Source organism: Micropterus dolomieu, linkage group LG17 (genome assembly GCF_021292245.1).
Source record: "Micropterus dolomieu isolate WLL.071019.BEF.003 ecotype Adirondacks linkage group LG17, ASM2129224v1, whole genome shotgun sequence".
In the NCBI taxonomy this organism is placed as follows: domain Eukaryota; kingdom Metazoa; phylum Chordata; class Actinopteri; order Centrarchiformes; family Centrarchidae; genus Micropterus; species Micropterus dolomieu.
In genome coordinates this window covers 9,231,883-9,253,447 of record NC_060166.1, presented here as the reverse complement: position 1 = coordinate 9,253,447, position 21,565 = coordinate 9,231,883, and the positions used below count along the sequence as shown (strand labels likewise).

At 41.6% G+C, this 21,565-nt stretch overlaps 1 protein-coding gene and 1 non-coding gene across 2 annotated transcripts; one reads left to right on the top strand and one right to left on the bottom strand.

The window, feature by feature from the left end:
* Positions 1–569: 569 nt before the first annotated feature.
* Positions 570–20,095, bottom strand: farsb (phenylalanyl-tRNA synthetase subunit beta). Its single transcript, XM_046074389.1, has 18 exons — positions 19,971–20,095; positions 19,474–19,529; positions 19,134–19,288; positions 18,720–18,792; positions 18,452–18,567; positions 17,733–17,883; positions 17,537–17,645; positions 17,180–17,250; positions 17,029–17,090; positions 15,074–15,125; positions 14,898–14,959; positions 13,929–14,136; positions 12,898–12,978; positions 11,377–11,469; positions 10,608–10,725; positions 10,313–10,465; positions 2,027–2,174; positions 570–1,569 (listed from the first exon to the last, which is right to left on the bottom strand). The coding sequence occupies exons 1-18, from the start codon at positions 20,026–20,028 to the stop codon at positions 798–800; spliced, it is 2,538 nt and encodes an 845-aa protein (XP_045930345.1). The 5' UTR covers positions 20,029–20,095; the 3' UTR covers positions 570–797.
* On the top strand, positions 5,652–5,759 carry LOC123986689. Its single transcript, XR_006828948.1, has one exon. It is a non-coding gene; the product is annotated as a U6 spliceosomal RNA (small nuclear RNA).
* Positions 20,096–21,565: the final 1,470 nt, after the last annotated feature.

Sequence of the window (21,565 nt, the reverse complement as noted above, 5' to 3'; positions counted from 1 at the left end):
TGTGACTTTCTTCCCAGTTTGATCATTATTTGAATTGTGTAGTCAAGGCTGTAGGCTCGCTGTGTTATTGCTCTTGCACTTAATTTCAGAAGCTACAAGCGCAAAAACCTTTCAACATGGAAGTTGCCGCTTCCAATGTGAGAACTCCGCCCAGAGCCAGACAAGCTCATACCAGTCAGGACAATCCTACCAAAACCAGTTTAACTGCAACTTGGCAACTTCACTTCAATGGCACCTGTCTTTGTCCTCTCACTCAGCAGGTTAAAACAGGCCGTCTGCTGCTACACCATATGAGCCCCCCAGGCCTGGTTTCTGTACATTCAGGTCTGACTGAGCAGTAATGAAAGCGTTAACCTTACTTTGCTACAGTAGAGTCTGAAGGAATGCCGGAGCACCTGTCGGACTGAATTTACAAGACATCTTGTTATCTGCACAGCTCACTTTCATATGGGAGGTTACTGGCTGCACCAATTTCCCTTTGAATTGACAGTAAAGATACAGTGGAAGCCTGTGAACTCATTACAGGATAAAAGCATGCGCTACAAATAAAAGATTCAAAGCACTCAGTCGAAAGTTAGAATGGCTTTATTTGATGTTTGAAGGCAAGAATCTTTTGTACTTGTATCAAAGGATAGGAACAGTCTTTTCAAAAGGAAGGACCTGAGCTGTAGTTATTGTATTACATGGATGCTGGACTACTAGTTGAACATCGTTTCATATTGCATTACCGATCTTAAGCCAAGACCAGAAAACATTGGATGGTACCATTCAGTGTATTTATTCTGTGTCTGTATGATTCAGATCTTATTGAAAGCCGCCACGTCCACAGACTGAACATATTCCTCGAAGGCGGTGATGGCTTCCTCCAGCAGATCCGTTCCCACTTTATCATCCTCCACCACGCAGCCTATCTGGAGCTTCTTGATGCCGTAGCCCACTGGGACCAGCTTGGACTGCCCCCACAGCAGCCCGTCCATACTGACGCTGCGGACGCACTCCTCCAGCTTGCCCATGTCCGTCTCGTCATCCCAGGGCTTGACATCAAGCAGGATGGAGGACTTGGCGATGAGAGCTGGCTTCTTGGACTTCTTGGTGGCATACTCGGCCAGGCGCTGCTCCTTTATCCTAGCCGCCTCGGCACTTTCTGCCTCATCGTCTGACCCAAACAGGTCAATGTCGTCGTCGCTGGTGGTGTTTGTCGAGGCGGGGGGATTAGCTGGGAGGACAAACTCCCTCTTAGCTGATGGGAGGCTGGCTTTCCCCCTCTGGAAGGACTTGATGTGATTATACCAGCGCAAGAGGTGGCAGAAGGTCGATGAGGGAGCAGAAGGGATGGCGTCAAACACTGCAGTGTCAGCCTGGGACACCGCAAAACCCTCCATGTAGCTTTTGTCTGCCAGAAAGTTATTGAGAGCTTTAAGGCCAGCTGGCGTGCTCATGTCACCAAACACAGTTTTTGTGGAAACTGGGCGGGAGGAAGGGGCCTGCAAGTCTTGCGCGGGGAATTTGTGCTTGATGACTTCCTGCATGGGGACGTCGTGTGCGAGGGTGGTTTCAGTAGTGTGGCCACTGGAAGAACCAAGGCAACAAAGCAACAGGTAATGAGTCACTGGCTTTAATTACCATGCACTAACCCCAAAGGCATAAATTAAGACCAGGCATGCATGTACAAGCCCACACGCAGATGCACACCATTCACGTCACAAACACAATGGAGTCTTGTTAATTTTTAATTCTTCTGACTTTAGTAAAAACAGCCTCGTTTCTTAAAACACAGGGACAAAACACAGTGATGCAGAACAGATTGGGTTTTTCTTTTCCTCTTTCCTTCCTTATGTTTTGTTCTCGCTGTAGTTGTCTCATGCACATGCAACACATAATCTGCCGCACACTTCAATCACAAAAACCCAACACCCGTTATCTTTTTAACAAACATATTTTTCTCTTAAATCACACTGCTTTCTGTTTTGATCTGACAATACAAACTGCTATCAGTTTTTGTTTAGGCTTAGGAAGGTGAAATCACAGGAAGGGCTCGATGTCCATCTCCAGGGCCGAGCAGGGCATGGTCAGCTCAAAGCGGTTGATGACGTCTGGGTGGAGGACACCGAGACGCCCTACGCTCTTTCCACGGACAAAGATCTCTGCGCAGCGACCGGGGAAAAAAGTGCAATCTGAGAGAAAAAAAACAAAATTTCAATAATTGATTAAAATTTTTTAAATGTGACTGTGCCAATGTCTCCACATTGACTTCTCCTTCTCTTACTAAAGCCCGGTCTTTGTAGCATCCTTTTTAAAACAACAATTATCACCCCCACTAGCTTGCTTGCAATCTGTTTGTATCCTGACAAACTATTTTTGACCAGTGTGTTACAAACGAGCCATCTGTTTGTTCTGGGTGTTTCTTGGATCATGTTTCTGCCACTATTTAGTTGTACACTTGTAGATGCATTTGCATTTTGTTGCAGATGCATTCTTTCACATATAATATCGCAGAGATCATGAGTCAATCGTGCACGGTCAACGGTGCTGTGCTGCCTTTCTTGTTCCTGGACTTTCTCTTGATAATCATTAGTTCACCCACATTGGTCATCAATGAACATTTACCAAATGTATTCCCAAAACCTAAAAATCATCACTTCCTTTGTACCAGATAATTCTTCCAGTGAGCCCTTACAGATGGGGGGAAAAAAACAACAAGCTTTAGAGAACAGGCCAGAAGTAGGATCGCTATTGTCGTACCTCTGCAGGTCATTGGACCATAATCTGATATTCTGCCTTGGTCACTTTGGCACACACATCTCTCTTCTTCTGATTAAAATCTGATGCTCCAGTTTGTATGTCAGCGTCGGGAGGAAAGGCCACATTTAGGCCAGACGGAATTAAAAAATCCTCCATCAACAGTGAGAGGAGAGCTCACTTCGTCAGTGTGAGAGGCGTTTGCTCACTTTGTTCAAAAACACTGACATGCAAACAGACAGAAAGACGGACTTGTCAGATTTCACAAGATACAGGGGTTGCCTTGACAACAGCCCCACACACAGAGACATGGCATTCTCCCATAGTGCATTGCTTCTTCCCACGCTGCCTTGCTAATGGGTTCCAGAGCCCACTGCTTAGATGTTCACTCATTACTATGGATGAAGGCTTACAAAACACATGGACGGTACTTTCAATTGTGTGTGTGTGTGTGAGGAAGCAACTAAAGCAGGGAAATTCTACCATTTATTTCAGATGCCTGTTCTGTGTCCGCAAGGTGTATTAAATCTGTGGATTGCGCTTGCGTTTGTTCACACGTCATCTACTTGTACCATCAGCGGGATGCCATGGCAACTATATAAATAGCTCTGGTACATCTTAAATAACCAATCAGTCAATGAAAATCCTACACTTGAGCCAGGCCACTTTCCGCCCACTCTCCAACTTTCAGCAAAGCTTTCAGCGGAAAGGAGTTAGATGGTTGCATCAGATAACCAATATAACTGGCGGGTTAGTGCCATCATTTTGCCAGAGGATTTGTTACTATTTTAGACAACTGGACAGAGAATTCCTGCAGGCTCTTACTGGAGCAACGAAAACCTGCGGTGAAACGAATGTCTCGTGCTGCGTTAAGGAGCTGCCAACACACACAAAATGATGATTACTCGAATTTCTACTTGACTTTCAAGGATGATTAGTATGGGTTACATGATTTCTGAAAGGTGTTTAAAATCATCCCAATAACAATAATAAAAAAAAAGGAATTGTTCCAGTTTAATTCCAGGTCATATTTTCATAGTTGTGGTCATCATTTCAATTGGTTACGATAACATTGTGTGAGATATAGGAATGCGGTGACGTCTTTACGATGGGGAAAATATCATCGATATAAGTATGAGATTCTGGAGAAATCCAACACCATGACAAATTCCATAATATAGCGCGAACAACGACACAGTAAGTAATGTAATCAATGTGAGCCAAATTGTGGGTTAGCAAAGTGGCGCTACAGTTGCTGCTGTGAAGCTAACATGCAGAGAGGATAAGACGGTCCCAGAGCCGGCACACCAGCTCCAGAAAGCAACTCAACTCTGTTAACCTCTGTCCTCGGCTAACATCACACAAACAGCATGTCTTGGAGAACTACAAAGTAAGCTGAATGTCTGTGGGCAAGCCATTTAATGTTACCTGACACACAGATCATGGCTGGAATAGTTGTTGTGTGGCTCGGTCAGACCCACTCTGTTTGTTTCCCCACTTACAGAGCCAGGGCTGAGTGCAAACACCAGATTTAATTTCAGCAAACACGGAACGGACAGCTACAGACCCCGAGGAGATATTTGCTGAATTGGAAAAAAAGATGTGTATTGGATTTGAATCGCATTCCCTACATGTAAAGGACAAGGCTGGCGATATTCTATATTTTTGTCAACAAATCCCGTGAACAGGCCAAAACCAACAGTGTGTTAGTCCATCTAAATATTTTCTGATTTCTCCAGCCTGTCAGCGGCTCTCAGCCCCAAGCCTCATCACATCCACTGAAGACATACATTTTAGTAGCATGTCAAGAATATTTTGTTACATTAAAATAAAAATTTTAAACAACTTTCTAAAACATCCCTGTAGTTTAACAAATGTAACTCAAACAGGAGGAAATGGTGCATTTGTTGGGGCTATTTTCAGCTGCAGATTAACAAACATTTGGTGTTCACTGATGCATTTTTTATTAGTTTTAAAACAATGGAGCTCTGTGGCACACAGGGATAAGACACATCAGGCTTTAGAAACAGACACAATTGGTTAATGGGTTCAATCCATTTTGGCTTTGGTCTTTTAATGGGATTTGATAACAAAAATATAGAAAATCTTTTCCTTGAACAACAACAGTTTGCTAGATTAGCAAAACCACTAAACTAAGCGCTCCCAAAATGTCATCAATTATCCTTCACTGCACAGAAATCTGACTTCAGGGAGGTCAAGGAGGTCAACATGGAACGGAGTCGGTCTGTAAACTGTGATAGATATTTACTGTTTCGGTTCATGATTTTACCGTTCCTTAATTTTCGCTTCCAAGTAAGTGTTGATAATCTGGGGGTTTATTTAAAACCTGCCTAATCATCGGACTATTTCTTGACCAGTTGGACTTCTTATGGCCAATAACTACCAAAATAAGACTCAAGTTTTTGTTGTTCAATTATCTTTTAAACTGGCTATACCAATATTACTATAATATATAATATATCAAAAGACTGTGAAAACAATATGGAAGGGGTCTCTTGTAGTTAACCTAGAGGATAATTATCATCTGAATCTGCAGCTTGCAACTTTCCTGTTTTGGTTCACTCTCACTGCTCTCTCATAGTGCTGTCTTTTGCTGCAGCAGGCAGCGGTTTGCAGCAAAAACTAATCTCTAAAAACCCAGTGTAAACTACTTATTTTGTTACAAACAGCAAACTGACACTGTTTGTGACGAGCTGGTGAACATAGTGGGACATTAAGCAGCTGAAGAGTCAGATATTTCCCTCAGCAGTTGGTACCCAAAAACAGAGCTAAAAGAGAGCGAATGCTGGACTTCCGAAATTACCAGGTGGACAGAAAAACAGGTCCAAATGAATGCTAATGTGGCAGTGTAAATAAGTAACTGTTTGCTAAGGAGTTCACCATACCAACTTGTGCTTGCACAGGCAGCACATCTAATAAATTGGATTCGATACAGAGAAGATTAGCATGGCCCCTGCGAAAGGATGACACGCTTAAAAGGTGATGTCATGTAAATGTTCTGTTCACAGCTTGTTTCTGCTGCCCCCAAAGTGGCCCCCCCCAAAAAAAAATCAGTCACTGCAGGTTTAAATGAATGTAATAACCATCAATACTAACCTTCTAAAAATACATATAGGACAAAAGACTTCACGTCAACTGAACAAAAAAACAGAAAGTCATCTGATAGTGGTCTCTTTCCTAACAAAGGGTGTACAGGCCAAGACTTTGCATTGGACACAGTTGTTAAGTGAAACACAGGCATCTGTCTCTTAAGTGGTTTCTTCCTCCACTCCTGGTCCCCTGACTCATTATTTCATCTTCTTTTTCCCGCTGAGTGGAGGATACTCAGCTGACATGTACTCCCTCAACCACTTGCTCTCTCGGTGCTGGGAGTGATGGTGAGTTAGCTGAAGTGCTGTTCACCCTGCTGATGGACACTTCCTGAGGGTTGTGTGTCTGTGTCAGGTGAGCTCTTAAGACTGGGGTCATGGCCTTGTAAAGGGGTTAAGGACACGGTGACATATGTGGCGTGGGGGCGGGGGGTTAGGCTAATGGCGCATGAAGTGTGGAAAACAAAATGGCACAGAGGATAGACGGAGTGGAAATGTGCGTTTCCAGTGTGTTGTGCATTAGTGCGCACTGTGAGAGCATGTCCATTTCAGCATTTCAGATGGACAGTCTAAGCACCCCGTGGGTGGGTGCTGTATGTGCCAGTCTGTCTCCTTGCTCTGCTCTGCTCTGCAGTGGGCGACGTGACTCCCATGCAGTCCCCCTACACTGCGGAGTTTACACGCTCTCACAGCCTTTCTTGCTTTCGCCTCCAGCCGTCGCTCTGTCGCTCTCCTGCCCCCCCCCCCCATCTCATCTCATCCCTTCTTCCGCTCCCCTGTCTGCCTTTCCTTCTCCTCACTGTTCTCATTCACTGATACTTGAGCCCATTGATTTGCAGTCTGAATGGGCTAACAGAGCCAAAGTAGATATCCCACAGTGTGACCTTGGTGCATACAAGGTGGAGGGGGAGCTGGAGTGAGAGAGAGATGGTATGGAAAGAGGAAGGACTGGGCGAGGAATCCAAAACTCAAAATGATGTATGAGAGTCTCTCTGGGAAAATGGGAGCCAAAATGCATACAGCTTGGCCTGTGCGGTGCTTCAGGTGGAACCTTTCTGATTGCTAATCTCACAGGAACGGCTCAGATGCATGAGAAAGATGAAACCCAAATGAGTCATACCTCTATCTGCCTTTCACACGTCGTCATTGCAAGTATTACTGTGCCAGTCACATGCCACCTCTGGTTAATGTACCTCTGCTATGAAAAATTTTATTAAACTTGCGCTCCACAGTTTACAGGTCTGTTGTTTTTTAATGTGTGAGTCCAGCTCATCAAAAGTGATACAGACGTGGAGCGCTGATGCAACATGACTGACCGGGCCATCTCATTAATGATGACTTAAGAGAGAAAACCTTTCAAAGTGCACTCTTACTCAGATGCATTACATAATTAGACACAGTGAAGCTGTCTGAAATGAGTCCTTGGCCCACTACCCATGAACCACGAGTGCTGATAGGATACCTTTGATTTTTATTGAGCAAAATGATGACAGAACAGAACACGTCAGTGCTCTTCGGTGTCCTTCACCGACTCAGAGTTATCCTGACCTATTAGGGTAAGGTGACGCAAGTGCTGATTTTGGAGGTGGAACAGAGGACAAATTAAATGGAAAAGAGTGAACTGCGGTTTAGAGGGGATGAAGAACAAGTTTCCCACAGCGGGCCGGAGAGTTTTTAAGTCAGAGCCCATGACTTAAAAATGACACCTGTTCATTAACGGCTCATTATTGTCCGTTTTTAAAAAGTACTTTCTATTTCAAATGGGTTAATACCTCTCAAATAAAACCATTGTGTACAACAAGTTGTCAAACACATTCTACCATAACCCTATAAAAGTTATCCATTTGTATACTTAGAATGATTTTCTCCTCTCCGGACTAAAAACTCTTAACTTAAAAGTGATGCTCAGCCCCACAACTGTCATTGCTAGTTGGAACCTTGAAAGCTGCAGTGATGGCATTATTTCTAAAAGGAAAAAAAAATATTTTTATATCTGTAAAAACAGCAGCATTGTGCCCATTAAACTTGCGGGTAAACATTAAGATCTGATGTCTTTAGAGAGTTTTTTTTTTTTATTATTAAGTTCTTTTTAAAACATTGTTATAAAAAGAAGGCAGGAGAAGATGGAGGCCCCGCGACCAGTACAGCAGTGTTTCCCACAGGATTTTGTGAGACGAATTTGGTTTTGTACATTTTAAAGTTAAATGCATTAATCTGGTGCACTTTGTGAGCAAAATTAAGAGGCTAGATCTATATCCAAGAACTCTGTGCTCTTGTAAACAATTTTGTGTTCTAGTAAACAAATTGATCATAAACACATAGTATAGATATAAATGACACAGCAAAAAAAAAAAGTCTATAAATTTATTTTGTTTTTCCAGCAACCCAAAACCAAAGACTATAGTAATTTCCCTAACATTTTGGTGTTTCTTTTTTACTTTTAATGGACATATCTAACATGTTTTATACTTCTTATGAATATAATCCAATTAATCATATTTATATACTGTGTGTACATTGTGTAAACACCTTATTTTGAAAATGGGACAGACCGCCATATTCTCTGCAATTAATGGGAAAAACTACACAGTGAGACGTATTTCTATAAAGCGAACAAGCTCTAATCTCAGTCACAGTGTTAATTAAACAGATAGCACTTTAGATACAACGCTTAAGTGGTATTTGTGTGACTGGCAGTGACGCTAGCATCAGTAGTTTTGACTATAAGTCACAAACAAGATCAAGACTTTTAGGGGCTGAGAGCAGTCGAGACCAAGACCGAGGGAGAGCGAGACCGAGTCAAGACCAAGACCAGTTCCCTGCACTGCATTGCATGGCACGCAATAAAATGTGGAACGAGATCATAGGTACTTCTCAAATTGATCTGAAAGATTCCCATTAAAACACCCACATACAAACACTAAGAGCTGAAATCAACGTAAGCATCGCGGGGAGGGGGACAGTCGTTAATTAGGGTGATTGGTTGCATTTGAAGCAATACGTTTTACTTACAATCAAAGTTAGGATGTTAACAAATCAGACAATGCAAAAGCAATTTATTGATATTCCCAAAGTTATAGTCTTGAAATAAAATCCCGAGACAAGACCGAGTACAAATGCGGTCGAGACCGAGACGAGACCAAGACCATCAAAAAGTGGTCTCGAGTACTACAACACTAGCGCACACACTACACGATTCAATTTGAATTATTCTGTCTAAAGACGTATAGCTGTGCGTATCTGGGGTCTTTATGATGCTGCGTAAAAGTCTGGCCCATTGATTTCACGACAGTGTAACTAATGGTTTAGTGACACATGTCGGGTTCAATCACTTCTCCAGTGCCTGGGCAGATCAGTCTTAAACAACGCCATAATAACCCTATTGTTACAACTCAGACTTTCACTCTACCCAACTTTCTCAACACATGTTGACATAAATGTGTAGAAAGTTATAACAGGCCAACAATTTATTTCAAAATTAAAAAATAAAAATAAAAACTTTCCAATAATTTAATAACTATAACAAATATAGCCCAGTCGACACTTGATTTATTTCGATATTTGGGAGCTTTAGAATAGATTTCCAGACTTGTCAAGGAGCACTGAAACTGATTTGGAGGCTCGTGGTTGCCTGACTCCATACTGAGTCACTTCATGTTGCTTTTTTATTTCATTTGTCACCTGTCGGTAAGTACTGAGCATGACAGTTGAAAAATCCTCCTGTTAATGCTCTCTGGACAAACCTTTCGGACACATTTTGCAAATGACCTCAAACCTAGTTCAGCATTGCTGTACTGCCGGTTCTTGATTCCTTATCAGCCGATACACGCACCTATATGATCTATCCTCAATAAGCTAATATCAGCTGATTGATCGGCCTTGCTCTAGTTACTATACAATGAAGCAAAAGTCACAAAACTGATCAAGCAGTTTAAAGGCTTTATACATTACCCTTTAAGCTCATCAGAGCTATCTCATCAAAAGCCAGCATCTGATTATAGAAGTACATGCTGATATCGCCGTCTCTGCCACCTGGGTCAGTATTAGATGTTTTCTCTTGTATTTCATATTCTTTGTCCATATACCTACTCTAAACCAGCCACCCATGTTGAAGTTAATTTTGAGTTGAAGCCAAATTGTGCATGTGCATGTCACTGCCATGGAAACTGTGCCTCCTCAATAAGATGGAGTACATGACGCCCTGGAAACAAACAATGCAGTCGGTGCTTGCTATATACTGGATTTACATAATCTCAACAAAGCCTGCCTTTTAACCTCACGTGACTCAGACCTATTTGTGCCCCAGCTTGGCAAGTAAATAAACATGTTCTAGATCACTCATCTGCCACTGGGATTTTCTCCTCCCTGTATACATGTAATATAATAATTTACCACCAAAGCTAGTATATTCCTATAGCCCTGATAGCTGGTTTCCATTCCCCCTCCCTCTCAAGGCTTCTTACCCTCTGCAGCCTGGATGTGGTAGCCATCCCCGTGGACAGACTTCACCTCCAGCAGCTGCATGGTTCGATCAAGCAGGCCGTGGATTACCTCGAAGCCCGGACTCTTGTTGTAGTAAACAGCACAGAAACGCCGGCTGTTCCTCGCCCCAACATCTGGTTGGTGGGATGAGACACACACACACACACACACACACACACTCTCAGTGAGGCAACAGGGTTTCAAAAACAGTTTTGCGGGTGTGTTAGGTACAGTGTGTGTTATTTTCTCCATCACTTCACACATGCAGACAACTACCTTTGGTCTCATCCTTCAGCACCACGTCAGATATCTCAAACAGTCTGAGGGGAAGGGGCATCTTCCTGTTGGCGGCAAGGGTTTTCAGCAGGCCTGGTAGCAAGGTGGTCCGCGCCACCTGGTGGTGACAAAAAGTGGTGACGCTGGATTCTACAAAAGAGGAGAAGAGGGCCCTCTTCTGGAAAAATGACACTAACTCTAGAGAGCGTGGGAACACCTATCACTTAGGGTCTGTTTGTTTGACTTTTAATGAATGTCTGTCTTATTAAATGAGTCCTTTTCCTTTTTAAACAGCCTCTCAAGGTTTAATGAAAGTCATTTTTATTACTTTGTTTGCAGAAAAATTATTTGTTAACGGGTGAAATTTTGGCCCTGGAGGATTATTTGCAGTGCACACTAATCTGCAAACACTCTAGTTTGCGCTGTGGCTGGAAGATTAGTTTCACTGTATTAACGTTATTTAGCAATGTGATTTTTCAGATGGAAGAGAACTACCTTAAAGCATCCATTAATATGATACAATATGAACATTAAATTACTTAAAAAGTGAACCTGCTAATAAATTCTAGCGCCCACAGGCCTTTAGGTCTTATCTGAGGTCAAATTTGGAAGGAAACTGATCAGTTAACTTGTGAATGGGTAGAAAATGACGGTTAACAAATGAAACTAATAAATGTATCTATTTTCTTGTTTCAAACAAAGCACAACACTGCTTTACATTGACATCATCATCAAAACATTGTGGGGTTTTATTTATAATCTTCTTTACCTGGAACTCAGCTGTCTTGGGGTTGGAGATATGAGCCGCCCTGGTCTCTGAGATTTTCTTTCCAAGCTTGTCCGCTATATCTTCTTGAGAACACTGCAGCAAGAAAAAGCGGACAAAGTCCTTTGAGACCATCTCAAGCAAGGCCATGTAACTTTCTGGATACAAGTGACGGTTATGGGATAATGCTACATGCTACTGCTAACCATTTAGCTAACTTTACTGTTACAGTAACACACACGGATCACAGTCATAATGTTAGCATGGTGACTCAGTAATGTACATTATACAGCAATATTTACTCAAATTTTGCAAACATTACCTTACATTAGGTACTACCAGACTAAATAAGCCTGTAGTAGCAAAACCCAGAGTGTTCTGAATTGAACAACGTTTTGATTTACTGCTTATAAATTCAGTTTTTCATTTCTAAGAGGAAGATTGTGTTACTTCTTCCCTCAAAGATGCACAGACCCACTTTAAGGGAAGAAACTGTGTTGACATAGGAGAAGCATGCGGAGAAGAGAGTACTTCTGTTTACATTCCTGGACCATGGCGGACCACAGCAAACGTTCAAAGGTTTGGCTTAGCTTCAATAAAAAAAATTTACAACAAAGCAAAATCCAACACCTGCAGTAAGGAGACTTTGTGCAAGGGAGGAGGCACCTCCAATTCATAGTTTTCACGTGATTTCTCATTCCAAGGAAAACACTCCCTTGGAGGGCAAAAGACACGTTATTTTCCACTGCCTGCTAAGCAATTGGTACACTGTTACCTTGTGTTTGTTAGTTTTGTGTTGCCAAAATGCTGGATGGTTGTTGTGCTTTCGGATTTACTAATCGAGGAGGAGACAAGCCTGGGCTGTGTTAGGTGAGGGATTCCCCAGAAGGTAAAAGTAAACAATTACAGCAGTAGAGCGGCAGCAGGGACCTGGTGGTTTTTAACGGTGCTGTAACGTTATATGGATCAGATATGCCCAACACCTGTAGTTTGTGTTCATATCTTTCTTTTTCTTAAGTTGAAAGGTGACCCATATAAAATTTGACTGCTTTTGCGGCATCTCTACGGGGGAGTCGCGGTGTGAGCTGCTATGTTGGTCGGTTGACTGAAAACTATGAATATGATGAAGCAGACACACATGAATCTGAATCTGAAGGAATATACAGCTAACACTAATAGCAGTAACGTCTCAAGCTCAGGTACAAAAGACAGATGGGCTGACATTCCCCTTTTATATTGAAGGTAAACGAAGGTCTATAAATTATGCCAATATTTTTTTTTTTCTGGATACGAGTTCCCAGTGATGCTCCTCTAGGACAGAAACTCCTTTGACTTTAGCCATGAAGGGGAAGATGAGCAAGGAGGAACTGGATGAATGCCACAGAGCGAAGAGTTGTCTTGAAGGGGCTGGAATCAGTTCCGAGATTCGATAATAACCACATTCGATAAGTAGAATCGGAATCCATCAAATTGAAACGATACCAACCCTAATTACATTGGTGTATCTTTGTGTCTTCTTCTTACCAGGGTAAAGGTGAGGGCCTCTGTGAATCCAGCAGCTGCAAGGTCTTGTCTTAACAGCTCTGTCAGTTTATTCAGTGGGAACTGTAAACAAGAAAATACATAAGAACACAAATAATATTTGATGAGATACAACGTTGGTTACCATAAAACTTTGATTTATAGCCCAAGCTTTTATTTGCTAAAATCAATGAATTGACCCGGTCTATATTTGGAACAGGCATCCATAAGGGACAGGCTTTTAATTCCTTCTGCAGAAAACTGAAATAGATTTCTATTGTGACTGCCCCAAGTGCTCTTTGTGTCTGGGGCCTGTGTGCTGTGTGTGTGAAATGAATATTACTTGTAGAAAAATGAGTTTATCAAATCATGATCTATCTCCGACAACCAGCTTTTATTTTGTAGGCAGCAAGGTAACGAAAACAAGCATACCTAACAAGTTCACAGAAAGTGAATCGACTATTGACCCCACATGACAGTATTCATAGGACAGGATTCATTCTTATTAAAGATTTTTTTTGATTGTTTTAATCGGTGGACCCTTACAGACAAAAGGAATATAAATAATCAAGGAATGGACACATAATGGACTTAAAGAGCGCTTCAAAAGGTAGGGAGTCTGCACTTTGTTTCCCATCTCTTGTTTACCATGCTGGTAAATCTGAATGAATAAGACTTGAGCGCATCGTTTCCGTAAAATGAACTGAATGATTGAATTGTGGCGAATCAAACTAATCTAACGGTGTGTAGCATGTCCATACTGACCAAAGTTTAAACATTTATATTTGCATTCATGATCTAAGCAGCTTAGAACTAGCTCAAGCGGGCAACCCAGCGGACTTTAGAAGGTTTTATACATCCAAGGAACTTCTATAAAAACCAGACCAGGCATCTAAATGAGAGCTGCGTTTATCTGTCAAAATGTGTTTCCACACCAGGCCAATAAAGGGGACAGGCGGCCATTTGGGACTCGGCTATTAATCGAAGTTTTATGGTACACAGACATGAAAACATGCAAAAGAAAGTCCAGGCACCTGGTTGGCTATGGTGTAAGTGTGTGGTGTGGTGCGGGTGATGTTGTTGAAACCGTAGGCCATGGCGGCGTCCTCCATTATATCACAGGCGTGGATGACGTCTGATCGCGTGGGTGGGATCTCAACCTCGATCTCATCACCAACACCTGTAGGCTGGGAGCGCAGGCACATCCTGGTCAGTAGCTGGGCGATTTTCTCCGTTGACTCACTGTCAGGAGAAAATAAAACACAACGCTGTTTAGTCTAAAGAATCACCTGTGAAGCTGCTGAGGATACACCGACACCAAGGAGCTGTGGAGCAGGTAGTGCTTTCCCATGTAAGATGTGATGAAGTGTATGCGAATGTTTTCTGATAACAGGAAATAGCTTTATTCCAAAATGTAGAAAGGACAAAGACTGATCGTTTCCAAAGCCATAACGTGGCTGGAAAACAGGTTATGCAAAGAATTAAGGAACTTCTAAGTGAACTGTGTGATTTACTCGGAAATTGTCTAACTAAATTAACATTAAAAATGCAACAAGGAAAACTTAACTACAGTGGAGAATAAAGAAAAGCTGAAATGTTTGTCGTGTGTAACGAGTGGAAGAGCACAGTGATAATTTTGCAAATTAATAATAACATCAAGTAACAATAAAGGTACATCACCATATGACCAGATTTGTTCACAACTGTCACATCCATGTAATTTTACATCATTTGTGGCATTCACCAAATGTCTTGCATTTTCAATTCTTTCATAAGTGAGAACAAAATTTACCAGTGGTCATACAAGTCACGGACAGATTGAAACAAATAGGCTACCGTTCACTAATTAAGAAATTCAGGTTGCTGTCAGGCACAGTATTCTCTGCTGTATCAGACTGGGAAGTCCGTCAATTTGCTGAGTCATGTTAATGCAAAACTGAATGCATCTTTTTCTTTTATGCTGTACTTTGACTCTTGTACAGTGTACGTCCAACTTCACTTACTTGATGCCAACTTTACGGTTGATGGACTCACTGGACAACTTCTCTTTCCTGTAAGCCAGCTCCTGAAGTACAAACCAGGAAACAACGGCAGAGAATTAGGAGACAACAGTGAAGACATTCTTGTCACATCACAAAAAAAGGACACAGTGCAAGATGATTGTAGTAAAATACAGAACTGGGTATTTGTAGGTCTTGCCGTCTGGGTACACCACCTCCCCCTCCTCTACCCTGAAAGAGAAAGAGACATAAGAAAATCTCTCTTTCACTGTTAATACTCTTAAACCCAGTCACTTATTAAAGTTGTATGATGGAATGTGGTATGTTACCACCACTTAAAATGAAGACAACAAATCAGTTTCTTGAATATAGAACATACAGTCCCCTCCAAAAGTATTGGAACAGTAAGGCAAATTCCTTTGTTTTTGTTGTTCACTGAAGACATTTGGGTTTAAGATCAAAAGAAGAGTATGAGACAAGAGTTCAGAATTTCAGCTTTTATTTCCTGGTTTTCACATCTAGATGTGTTAAACAACTCAGGACATATCGCCGTTTGTATCAGACCACAGCATTCTTAGGTGAACAAAGGTTATGGAATAAATAATCTTAAAGTAAATAACATTTAATATTTGGTGGCATAACCTTTGCTTGCAGTAACTGCCTCAAGCCTGCGACCCATCGACATCACCAAACTGTTGCATTCTTCATTTGTGATGCTATTCCAGGCTTTTACCGCAGCTTCTTTCAGTTCTTGTTTGTTTCGGGGTGTTTCTCCCTTCAGTCTCCTCTTAAGGAGGTGAAGTGCAGCTCTGTTGGGTTAAGGTCAGGTGATTGACTTGGCCAGTCTAAAACTTCACTTCCACTTTTCCCCCTGATGAAGTCCTTTGTTTTGTTGGCAGTGTGTTTTGGCTCATTGTCCTGCTGCATGATAAACTTCCTCCCGATTAGTTTCAATGCATTTCTCCGTAAATTGGCAGAGAAAATGTTTCTGTCCACTTCTGAATTCATTCTGCTGCGACCATCATCAGTTCCATCATCAATAAATATTAATGAGCCTGTTCCAGAAGCAGCCATGCACGCCCAAGCCATGACATTACCTCCACCATGCTTCACTGATGAGCTTGTATGCTTCAGATCATAAGCAGTTCCTTTCTTTCTCCACACTTTGGCCTTTCCATCACTTTGGTAGAGATTAATCTTGGTCTCATCAGTCCATAAGATTGTGTTGTAGAACTTTTGCAGCTCATCTCTGTACTTCTTTGCAAATTTCAATCTGGCCTTCTGATTCTTCCTGCTGATGAGTGGTTTGCATCTTGTGGTGCGGCCTCTATATTTCTGCTCTCTGAGTCTTCTTCCAACAGTGGATTGTGACGCCTTCACCCTGCACTGTGGAGGTCGTTGCTGATGTCACTTACTGATGTTTTGGGGGTTTTCTTCACAGCTCTTACGATATTTCTGTCATCAACTACTGTTGTTTTCCTTTTACCTGTTGGACGTCTGTTGCTCAGCACACCAGTAGTTTCTTTCTTTTTCAGGACATTCTAAATTGTTGTGCTTGCTCTGCCCGATGTTTGTCCAATGGGTCTGGTTGATTTTCCTTATTTTCTCAGCTTGACAGTGGCTTGCTTTTCTCCCATAGACAGCACTCTGGTCTTCATATTGGTTTATCCTCTTTAACAGGAAATGCAGTCTTTACAGGTTTGAACCAAGGATGAAAACTTAGACTAGTCATGCAGAGCTATTTAATATTTGGACAATCAACCTAAAAGGCAACACCTGGGCAACAAGAAACATCTGTCAGTCACATGTTCCAATAGTTTTGCTCACTGAAAAATGGGTGGGTTCAAACAAACGGTGATATGTCCTAAGTTGTTTAACAAATCTAGATGTGAAAACCAGGAAATAAAAGCTGAAATTCTGAACTCTTGTCTCATACTCATCTTTTGATCTTAAACCCAAATGTCTTCAGTGAACAACAAAAACAAAGGAATTTGCCTTACTGTTCCAGTACTTTTGGAGGGGACTGTATGACACAAAACCAGGGAATGTCATTTCGTCCGCCTCGCGTTCAGCAAGTTCTTGTCCATCTCCATGGAGATGAAAAGCTAGTATTTTAGATCAATATGCAACTTACGTGAAAGGCTGTGAACAATACTCGCTGAACATGGTCACCATCATGTCCAACACGATCTTTGCCTGGAGAGAACAAGGTCAAGTCAGTTTTCATCGCTAACATTGACCGAACGACATATGATGGCATTTCTCGGTTCTCCTCTCAGTTGTACCTTGGTCAGGTCTGTGGCCGTGCACTCAATGAAGACATTCTTTGTCTTGAGGGTGATCTTTGAATGATCCCCTAGGGGGGAAAAAAACAAATACATGTTTACTAGTATACGGCAGGGGGTATTTTATTATCTCGGAATACTAAAGTTCATTTTTTCTTTGTTTTTCTTCTAAAACTTTAGCTCCTGTTGTTTTTTTAACCACTGGGTTTAACAAGCCTGGAACGACGGTAAGTCACATCTCTGATGTTTGTGTCTGTGAGATGCTTCCATGCAAAATACTAATCCACTGTGTGCAAAAGAGGTCGAAAACAAAGCCAGAAATGAAGGCACACACATAAAGGCAGAAACAGCACTCACCATTGATGATAGGAGGCATGGACAGGACGATACCATTGCTGTCGTAGATGATGGGGTACACAGGCTTGTCTTCAATAATGTGAAGGTAATGCTTCAAGTGGCTGTCTGTCTGTATCAATCGAAAGAACGCAAGGTTAGCACCGCTCAAAAAGACAAACCGCTCTTCTAACTCGCGTCCTGCCAACTAGCTGTTCACCTTGTAGAGGCTCATGAGCTGGGTAGCAGTGTACTCCTTGGTCTGGTTAAGGGGTTTGAAGCTGATGTCTCCAGGAGGTTTTGCTGTGTATGTGAAAGGACCAGAGAGGGTGTCCAGGTCATGGGTCCCGATGGCCACCAGGCTCCTCTTCCTGCACACAAAACACAGTTAACGGTTGAATAATGTTAAAGAGCTGTTCCAGCTGCTCTCAAAGGGATAATAGTGGTGTGTTTTTGTATCGTAGGCTGTGGCTGCACAGAAAACACTCCAGTAGGATAAATTCAGTGTTACTTTTGGACAATTTAGGAAATCTCTTAATAATAAAAGAATGAAATTATACAAGCACTGTCCTAAATAGTAATATACTGTATTTCCAAACTTCATTCTTAGAAAAGCAATATTTGTTCTCACACTGATCACAGTTCACTGAACATATTATTGGAAACAGACGCTTATAAGTACTGTTATTGTAGAGCTGAAACAATTAATCGATTTATCGAGCAACAGAAAATTACTCAGCAACTATTTCAAGTAATTTTCTAAGGAAAAATGCTGAATATTTGCAATACATCGAGAAAATGATTGGCAGCAGAATCGGCCCTATTTAATTGTTCACATAATTTCCTCAAAGCTTGCACTACACCTGCTCTGTAACACAAATGGCATCACAGAAGGTCTTTCAGGTTTTAAGTCGTACTTAGTGAAACAGCTAATCTGACCTGCAGACGTTTTGGTGGAGTTTCTCCTGCAGCTCGATGAAGCTGTCATAGCGCTCCTGTGTGAAGGTGATGTTCCTCAATACGGCTGCCACAGCATAAGGTCGCACCGCCGCCGTCTGCACACAACAAACTTATAAGTAACAAACTAAGTGGAAACCATGGTAATACATAGATTTATTTAATTTATAAACCAAACCAATGATAGATTCAGGCAATTGGTTATTTTCCAATTTGTTTTTCATTGTAAATGATGGCCATTACCACCCACCTCCTTAGTAATGATCAGCTTGTGAGGCTCCCCGCTGGCCGGGCTGACACGTCTGTAGCGAGGTGCTTCCAACCTGCAACACAAAAACAATCTCTGTAGCTACAGTGTAGCAAGTGTGCATGCACTATACCCATAATGGAGAAGCACCTTGCATTTAAGATAGCCTGACAAAACCAAAAACCCAGATGTCTTCGCCCACAAGAATGTTTTAATGCCAACAAAATATAGTCATGCATTTTATTCCTCAACATATCAATCCTCCTTGCTTAGGGCACTGAATAACGCTGTTATGCTTCTCTGTTGTGTCAGCACTGAATGAAACTGGTCAACCATTGCATTTAGCAATCATATGTCATTTGAACCTTGTATCAAGCACAGCAGTATGCCAGTTCTATCACACAAGATACTACTCACTTATTCTTGAAGACCTGCAGTCCACGGACCAGCCCCTCCAGACACAGCAGGTCATAGCGGTTAGCTGGTACATCAATCTTGTAGAGGATGATGTCAGACGCTCCTGATGCCTTTGAGTCACCCTGCTCTCGGGTGATTAACTCCTTCTCAGAGGTCTGTAAGGGGGTCAGCACAGAGTTCACTGGTTACATGTCACAGTTCAGGGGATGTTTTTGACACAAATGTAGGCCTACTGGCAGACCGTTCTCATGTTGGATATTTTGACTTAATGTAATCATGAAAAAGGACACATATATTTGTATACACTGTGGTTTGACATCCTTTAATTTCGTTTACTCACAATTTCATCCAGCTCCAGCCCAAATTCAAAACACAGCTCGTCAAACTCCTCATCGGCTAGAACAAGAAGCAAACAGCCATTACTAAAAGCAGTTTTATATTCACCGGCTAATATCTTCAGATTGCTGTTGTGAACAGACTGCTCAAATCTCAATGACAGAAGCCGACGGAAATGATGCAATCACGTTTACATTATCTTCAAAGATGTGGTGCACTAAGAGTACTTTTTTAAAGTCACAAACATCAGCAGAAATAAGCGAATGTTGAAATTTGTATTTGGCACAAATTTCAATTGAAATGTATGTTTTTCTCATTCACGATAGTCATACTAAGCCAGATAAAGTTAGCTGCTCCTTAGCAGATGCTGCGTTGCTAGCCGTCAAGCTAATGAGTTCAGGCAGCACTCTGGGTTCTCCTGCCTTTTAGAGCCAAAAGAACATTTGATAACCAGGCAGGTCATTTGGTCGTTACTTGAATATATAGTAAATAAGACTTTACTGTATGTTCTGCCCAAAGCTTTGAAGAGAAGATCCCTTTTAATTCCGACAGTCGGCATGCTGGCTGCTAATCCTCCTCTGCCCAGTGGAAAAAGACCCTACTAGCCGGCTATAGCTGTCTTGAGAGGTGCCTGAGTTAAATCCTGTTAAATTAGAAACATTGAAGCCACAAATTTTGTCTAGTCATAACCACAGATAAGACATACCAAATAATAACCATGTCCCATGGTTTATTAATAATACATTAATAAATACGTTATTATTATCATAAATTATCCCCTTTAACAATAACATTAAATTATAATGTGCTCTTCAGTAAAGAGACCTTGAAATTTACGATTTAAATGTGAACATTATAAGATGCAAACAATATGCAGCACAATGTCTTAAAAGGTCAACAGGTGACTGGAACTATTAATGAGACGTCATATCAAACAATCCCATTCAATTGTCATAATGGGTATGATACACTTAAATATACTGTGAGGACAACAGGCCAAATAGGGCACCTTTCAGGTAAAGCAATTGATGAAACATTTCAGTTAGGAAAATGTTATTGTTTGTTTTTTGTTTTAGAAATTTTCCATACATAGGTGTCAATTGTATTTGAGAAGGTATAGCCATACCTGGGTTTTTAAATAAATAAATATACCCTAAGAAACCCATTTTTATTGCATTGCATTAAAATAGATAATTTGTGCTCAACATATCTTTCCTGGGGGGAAAAACCATAGGCTATTTTTTGTTTCTTTCTTTCTTTAAATCACCCTCTCACCCCTTGTGAGGTGATATGTGTCATCCTCAAGCTCGGGTCCTCTATCAGAGGCCTGGGAGTTTGAGGGTTCTGTGCAGTATCTTAGCTGTTCCTAGGACTGCACTCTTTTGGACAGAGACTTCAGATGGTGTAGCCTACCTGGAATCTGCTGAAGCCACTCTCCCAGTTTGGGGGTCACGGCCCCCAGTGCTCCTATTGCCACTGGCACCACTGTTGCTTTTACTCTCCACATATTTCCTTGCTTTCAGCCCTTGGTATTTTTTTAGCTTTTCGTGTTCCTTCCTCTTGACGTTTGTCAATCAATCTTGTTCTGTCGATCCCACACAATATTATCTCAGTGATTCTCAACTACCTTGGATGGTGTCTTCTGACCTTGGGACCTTCAGCCCATGCTCATGGGAGATGCCAAACCATTCCTCTTGGGGGGGTTGTCTTGCTGTTGCCTCTTCAGTATTCCTGTTGTTAATTTTATTTGCACCAAAACAGGAGACATTGATTCACAATCGCTTTTGCTTCCTAACTGGACAGATTCAGATCCCTGAAGTTAAATTGACATGATGTTCTGTGATGAACAAGTGTTCCCTTTTTTTGAGCAGTATATAGTCCATGTAGTAGTCTATTAATATTGTAGTCTATAGTTTGCACTGTGTGTGTTTGCCACCATATTATGTATTATGTAGCTGAATGTATTAATATCAGAATGATGCGGCAGGAAGACATTCCGAAGCCTATAAATCAGCCTGCATGGTTGGGGCTTAGTGATATACAGTAACTACATAATGTGCCAATTGTGTGCCAGATTTGCTCTGCTTTGCTGTTTT

Coding starts and splice junctions, on each gene's coding strand:
- farsb (XM_046074389.1), bottom strand. CDS start 20,028: ATGCCGACTGTCGGAATTAAAAGGGATCTTCTCTTCAAAGCTTTGGGC. Junction 12,979..13,928: donor CTTACACCATAGCCAACCAG/GTGCCTGGACTT, acceptor TCTTGTTTACAG/TTCCCACTGAATAAACTGAC. Junction 11,470..12,897: donor AGGCCCTCACCTTTACCCTG/GTAAGAAGAAGA, acceptor TTCTTGCTGCAG/TGTTCTCAAGAAGATATAGC.